At 58.9% G+C, this 6,920-nt stretch overlaps 1 protein-coding gene across 1 annotated transcript; it reads right to left on the bottom strand.

The window, feature by feature from the left end:
- Nucleotides 1–250: 250 nt before the first annotated feature.
- Nucleotides 251–6,498, bottom strand: CBX4 (chromobox 4). Its single transcript, XM_065415718.1, has 5 exons — nt 6,430–6,498; nt 6,264–6,307; nt 5,366–5,431; nt 3,507–3,573; nt 251–2,515 (listed from the first exon to the last, which is right to left on the bottom strand). The coding sequence occupies exons 1-5, from the start codon at nt 6,496–6,498 to the stop codon at nt 1,184–1,186; spliced, it is 1,578 nt and encodes a 525-aa protein (XP_065271790.1). The 3' UTR covers nt 251–1,183.
- Nucleotides 6,499–6,920: the final 422 nt, after the last annotated feature.

Raw genomic sequence — 6,920 nt, 5'->3', positions numbered from 1 at the left:
CAAAAGTAGGAGCTTATTGTACATCTTAGGCAACAAGTACTCTCAACTCTACCTTCTTACTAGCAGAAATATTCTATATGGCTTCAATCTTGCCTAGATATTTAAGAAAACTCTACCTCCGTTCTTGCTTTAAATTGACAATACCTGTTTGGGGAAACCCAGTCATGTAAATTCACACCCACAGAGGTCTTTTCAGTACTGTGTATAAGCAGTAACAAATGCACTCCAACTTCCAGTAGTTTTTGTAAAGGTTTATAGTCCTTTGCAATGATTGCATGATACATTTTCTTCCCCCACAATACAGTCCTTAAACCAGGAAGTGCCACTGGCAGCTTAGGCCCCACCTTCTAACAGCTGGTCTTTGCAATCAGATCTATGCTAGCTGCAGAACATCAAATGCACTTTCAACATCTCCATTTAATATTTACATTCAAGCAATTAATAATAGGAAGCTTATAGTTTAGACATTTCTAGTAGCAGCAGTTTCTATAATAGCTTGTTTAGCTTTAGATAATGAACTTATTTTTTTCACATAGAAACAACACATGTACAGTATCAAAAAATATATACCAGGGAATGGTCCTGCAGCTCATGAAGACAGGTCAAAGGAATGAGACTAACAAATGCTGAATGGTTAAAAAGAACAGAAAATATTTGTTTGATATAGTTTATAAGGGGATCTAGGGACTCCATAAATCTAGGATTTATATTTCATTATATAAATACCTACAAATAAATATATTAGCATGGCCAGAGAGGGACCAGCTTTCAGCTCAAACAATACATTTCAATAACACCACGTACAAACGAGGGCAAGAATCACTCGACAAGTTAGCACTGTTCAAATAGAATACTATGTAACTCTGTGAGTAACTGGCCAGCCCCATCCTCGTGTGTCCTGATACCTGCACGTCCTGGGCACGCCCTGGGAGTGCAGCGATGGAGCAGCAGTCGAGGATCCCCCCAGCATAGCAGGGGTAGAGTCACTGTGTCCCGCCCACCCCTCCTCTTGGGCAGGGAGGCATCTGGTGGGATCCTCCCTGCATGAGTGCTGCAGTCCCCATGGTGGGGAGGGGAGGGAGATGGGTGTCAGGGCAGTGACAATACCTTCGAGGGGGTCGAGGGGCAGGCAGCTCCAGGATAGAGTCAGGGTCCCTCCCCAGGGGGAGCAGCCTCTGCCCCTTCACACTGTCACATACTCCTTGAAGGTCACGGTCAGGCAGTTCGCGGTCACATCCGTGATAATTATATTTCCAAAGAAGGGCTTGAACTCCTGCAGGGGCTCTGCCTCTCCCTCCCCGTCCGCCTCCTGCTGCTGCTGCGGCTCAACTGCCGGCTTCTCCGTCAGCACCAGCGGCACCTCTGGCTTCACCTGCGCCACAGCCAGCTCACCCTCACCCCGGGGCTTGACACAGCGCAAGTCTATGGGCTCGTCCAGGTCCGAATCCAGCAGGATGACCTCTGGCTGGGAGGTGGCTGGAAGAGGGTGCTCGGGCCTCTCTGGTGCTTGGGGGCTCAGGCAGGTGGGGGCGCTGATGCTCCGTGAGGTGAGGCGCTTCTTGCCTGGCTCCCTCTCCTCATGCGGCTCAGAGAGGCAGCGCTTCCTGGAGCCCGGGCTGGAGAGATTCAGTCCCATGGGGGCAGGGCTGTGCTCCCGGCTGGGATCCAGGGACCAGGGCATAAGGTTGGGCTTGGTGGTGAGCTGCAGGGGCTGCTCAGAGGGAGGAGGTGCTTCCTTGGCAGGGGGAATCTTTCTGGGGCTCCTTCCGAGCTCTGTGAGGGGTTGGCTCCCCTCAAGTCCAGCTTTGCTCTTGTGCTCAGTGCCTACCACCCTCTCCTCCCCATGCTTTCGCCAGGCCTCCTGCTTTTCCTCCCCGCCCTTCCTGGGAGTCCTCTCCTCAGTGGTCCGCTTCCTGGGCGGTTCCCCAGACTTGATCTTCACGGCCTGCATGCCATTCTCCATGTACTTGCTCATGACGATCACAATGCGCCCATTCTTGTTCTTATTCTTGACAATCTTCATTTTGCCCCCAATGCCGTTGCTGGTCACGCCATCACGGGAAGGCGGCCCAGTGCCACTAGACAGGTTCTTCTCTGCTCCATTCTTTCCCTCTGTAGCCAGGTTCTTTACTGGGCTCAGCAGGCTCTTGGCTGGGCTGTGAGCCCATTTGTCTGGATGGGCGACCAAGGGGCTTTTGCTGTGGTCCAAGCAGGCCTGGCTCTGTGGCTCCTTGCTGCTGGGCTGGTAGTGGGGCTCGTACATCTTGGGGTCCGGCTGGTAGTGGTGGTGCTTCTTGCTGTTCAGCTGGTAGTAATACTTCCCTTTGCTGTGTGGCTGGTGCTTCATGCTGCTCTCCTTCCCATTGGGCTGGTACTGGTGGTGCTTCTTGCTGTTGAGTTCGTATTGATGCTGCTGGCTCTTGCCAGAAGAGTTCAGCTCCAGCTTCGGCCTGTTGTCCACAGCAGGGTCCTGCAGTCCAGTGAGGACATTGGAGCGCCGTGCGAACGAAGGGAGCTGCAACACAAAGTCAGCAAGTTTAGCAAGAGCCCATCAAGGGACTGCTTCAGTCAAGAGATCAGCACTTCTGCAGGAGTCCATGCAACAAGCTCATGCACACACAGTAAAACGGAGCAGTCACAGCAACCGGCAGGAAGGGACACTACAGGCCTGAACAGAAAAAGCGGTGGCCTGTTCCTGACCTAAAGGCTCCATGTTGTTTGAGATTAATTAGAGGCAGTAAAAAGTACCCTTCAATCAATTGTCCCTATTAGGCAAGGGTAAATCGTAGGTGAAATACACCCAAGGAAAGAGTACAGATTGCTGAGGAGAGGGGCAGCTAAAAATGCAAACAGCGTCATCACAGCTTAAGAAAGCACTGTGTGTACAGCCACCTTCTTCTTGCCAAAGCAAGTCTTCAGCAAGGCTTGGCATGTAACAGCATCGCATGTTACTGCCACCTTCCGTCACATGGGGCAGAAGCTAAGTTTATAACCAGAGACAGATACATACAAATACAATGACGAGATGGGGAATGAGATCTGCCAGGAAAGAAATACCCAGGAACTCCCCTGCAAGGTAGCCACCAGGAAGCGTCTTCCTGCAGCAATGGGCTCCTTCCTTCTCTTCACAGTTTCTGGGGCCTGTCCCAATTTATGCTCATTGTTACACTGAGATATTGTGCATGTTTGATTGAATGATGAAGTCAGATTTGGGATTGGGGGAGTGGTTGGTTGTGGAGAGGAGTGGGAGGGGCTTCATCTGGCATTTAAAATTAACAAGGGATTTGTATTTACACACGGATCCTGAGCATGATGAAACCAGATGAAATTCTCCTCCCTGGAGAGGGGAGGAAACAAGGGAGTTTATATTAAAAACAAAACGAAGTGGCTTTAATCAGTCTATTTGGAAAGATCGCCATTTAGAGATTGCATTTACTTTCCGGAGTGTGAATATTCCTAAAAATGGCTTTCCTTAGGCAAAACACATTGTGGCTCATTGAATTCACCTGAACGACCAGCGGCTTCGGTTTTGGTCCTCGTTTGCGGTATCCCATCAGCTGCTCCTGCCGCTCCCTGCAGGAACATAAAAATCAATCGCGATGCAATTACTTTCCTACAGCACGCTGGAGAATTGGGGGGGGGGGGTCGTTAATTCTCGGTACACATCACTTAGATAGAGGCACATTACAATAAAGAACAGGGGGCCAATAGTGTGTAAAGCAAAGACGTGAGCTGCTGAGGCTTGTAGGGGAACTTTTCCGCGAGCCAGCAGGACTGGTTTGTCCTGGGAATAGCCAGCAAGATGCCCCGTCTCCCTCACGCACACACTAAAGACCTCCCAGAAAAACACAAACAAGCCACAGCAAATTCCTCGCGGCGGATCCACGTCCTGGGGGGCTCGCTGAGGTTCGACAGCCAAGCGCAGATCACACAAAAAGCAAACGGGATTTCCAGAGGAGGATGCAGCCCAGTTGCCCTCACGCTGTGACAACGGCATCTTATGCAATAGCTGGCCACAAACTCGAGCGCTGGGCAGCGGCAGCGGCAGGGAGCCGGAGCCCCCCGGCGCAGCAGGCAGGACCCTGGGAGGCCGGGCGAGGTGTGCGCGGCATGTGCCGCCCGGGACCCGCGCGGCAGCGGCGAGGCTAATGATCTCATTAGGATTCACAGGACGAGCCCCGCCAGCCGTCACTCAGAATCGCTGCCTTAAAGGCCAATGTCTCCGCGGGGGGAGGGGCCGCTGGGGCTGAACCAGCCAATTGCAGGGGGGGAGGCCGGGGCAAGCCCCTGGCCGGGGCCCGTCCCCCCTAGAGCGCCGGGCTCCGCGGGGCCTGGCCGGATCCTGGGCAGTGCCAGCATCGCTCGCTGCCTGCCCGGGCGGGGGCCTCAAGGTGACTAGCCCCCCGACCCGTGCGCCGTGGTGGGGGAGCGGCGGGCCAAGTGGGAGCGGGCCCTGGGCACTGCCCCGCTAGCCAGCAGCCGGGGAAGGGCCGGGAGCGGCTCGCCCGCCCGCGGCTGCAGGGCTGCAGTCAGCGCATCTGCTCCGCGCCAGTGCGCCCGGCGGTGCCTGGGCCGCGGAGCCGTGAACTCCCTCGGCAGCGCCTAGCACTCGGCCGGGCAGGACGCGCCCAGGCGGGGTCGCTCCGGAGCCGGGGAGAGACGCTTTCCTGGCGCTAGCCGCCTGCCTGCCACGGGCTCGAGTCTACAGTTTGCGCCAAAACACCGCAGGAAATAATGCGCCAAACGCGAGCGGGGAGCAGCAGCGCCGCCGCCTCCACGCGGGGGCGTCCAGTCCCCCCAGGCAGGCGAGCGAGCGAGCGGGGGGAGCTGCAGGGACAGGCTGGGGCCGTTAGCCGAGGGTCATGCACCCTGCACCCAGCTGCTCTCCGGGTAGGCGGGCCTGCAGCTCGCGAGCTTGTCCCTTGGAAATTGCAATCTCCGTCCCGGAGAGGGCCGGTTCTCCCATCGCCCCGCTACTGCACACGCGACACCCCCTGCCCTGTCCCCGCAGCCGAAATGCCCGGAGCCCGCCCGCCAACCTGCGGCCCCGAAGGGGTTAAGTGAAGTTCCGTGACGCATTCACAATTGCACAATGCCAGCTCGCTGCGAGCTGCGCTCCGGCTCGGCTCTGCAAGGGGGCCGGGGCCGCCAGTGCCCAGCTCGGCGCAGGGCATTCCGCCTGCAAGGCCCGGCCTCCGCGCCACCCGGGCTGCCTTAGTCCTCCCCCACTAAACCCAGGCCAGGCAGGAAAGTGGCCCCACTGCCACCCGCCCCTTCCCTCCCCGCGAGCTCCAGCAGCGCCGCCTGGGATCTGCGCCTCCCTCCCCCGCTGCAGGCCGGGTCCGCGCAGGAGCGCAGCGCTCACCTGTTCTGGAACGCGATCAGCAGCCGGGGGTCCAGGATGTTTTCCTCCGGTTCCCACGTGTTATATCTTGCAAGGGGGAGAAGAAGCTCCATTGAGCAACAGACCGGGTTCCCCCTCCCCCCGAAGAGAGACGGGGGGGGGGTCTCCCCTCGCCCGAGAGCTGCCAGGGGCCATCTTACAGGTTAGGCACATTGAATCCACGCGCACCTGGACCCACTGCGGAGGGCGCATTTCGAACTCCAGCTACCCGGAGAGGGGGAGGGGCGGGGGTGTTTATTTAGCGCAGTTGTTATTCCCGAAGAATTCTAAGCATGCCAGGATGCGATTTCCCAAAGCCCCGGTCCGAGCCCCACTAACACCCGTGGTGCCGATCAGGGTCTAAGCAGCAGAGTCCAAACCCCAGAGCCAATGCCAGCCCCTCCCTGCAAGACACTGTCATGCAAACCCCAAATACTCCGCCACCCGCAAACATCTCCTTCTCTTCGGTGCTCAGAGGCAGGGTTTGCCTCCCCCCCGCCCCGTGGCAGCGCCCCGGTGGCAGCCCCCTGCCTCCTCCTCGGCCAGGATCGGGGGCTTAGGACCGGCGGGACGTTTTATTTCGTGTTTTAAATTATTTTCCCCCCCGGCTCGGTTCTGCAATATGGAGCCTGGCTCCCGAGGAGGGAAAGGGGGAAGGAGCCATTTTCTGCTGCACATCAGTCACCGTCTGCCTCTCTCTCCCTCCCCTTGCTTCTGCCGGGCTCCCCGGTCCCCTCTGGCCTCTCCCCAGCCTCTTTTGGAGCATGCATTGGCGGTGGCATTTCCCGGCGCAGAAAGCATCGGGGTGGGGGGCTCTCTGCAGCTCGGGCTGGGCCGGGGATCCTGCTCCTGCAGCCCAGCTCCCCGCCTGGGTACTTACTTGGGGGACCAGCCTCTCCATTTCACCAGGTACTCGACTCTGCCCTGGGGGGGAGGGAAAAGGGAAGGCGTCAGCTGCAGCCCCGCTGCCTCGGCGGAGCCCCGACCTCCCTCCCTCCCGCCCGCACCCCCCGACTCCCCGCTTGCAGCCTCGCGCTCCGCCTCACCTTGCGGATCCGCTTCTTCTCGATGCTCTCCACGGCGAAGACGTGCTCCCCCACCGCGGGCAGCTCCATGCTGGGGAGGGTCCGAGCGCCCGGGCTCGCCGCACTCCGCCTCCTGCGCCCGCAGACACTGAGCTCCAGCCGCCGCTGCACCGCAACTCATGCAAATCCCGGCCGGAGACGTCAGGCGGGCGGGGCCTCCCCGGGCCGGGCTGTCCGTCAAGGGGAGTCGGGGCGCGCGGATTGGCGCAGATCTGCCGGGGAGCGCGAGGGGGAGGAGACTGAGAAAGGGGCGGGGCCAGGGGGGGAGCTGGGGGCTGTTGCGCCGCGGGCGGGGGCAGCGCAGCGAAGCCACGGCGCAGAGCCCCTGCCGGTAACGCGGAGCAGCGCTCAGCCAGGGGCCCCGTGTCTCGCCGGCTCCGCGCAGCGCTTCCAGCAGCGGGCAGCAGAGCGACCGGGGGGGCAGGTGTCTGCCCCCCACCCCGTCCGCGGCC

This window comes from Emys orbicularis, chromosome 13, assembly GCF_028017835.1.
Source record: "Emys orbicularis isolate rEmyOrb1 chromosome 13, rEmyOrb1.hap1, whole genome shotgun sequence".
Taxonomy (NCBI): domain Eukaryota; kingdom Metazoa; phylum Chordata; order Testudines; family Emydidae; genus Emys; species Emys orbicularis.
This window is presented reverse-complemented; position numbering and strand designations above follow the sequence as displayed.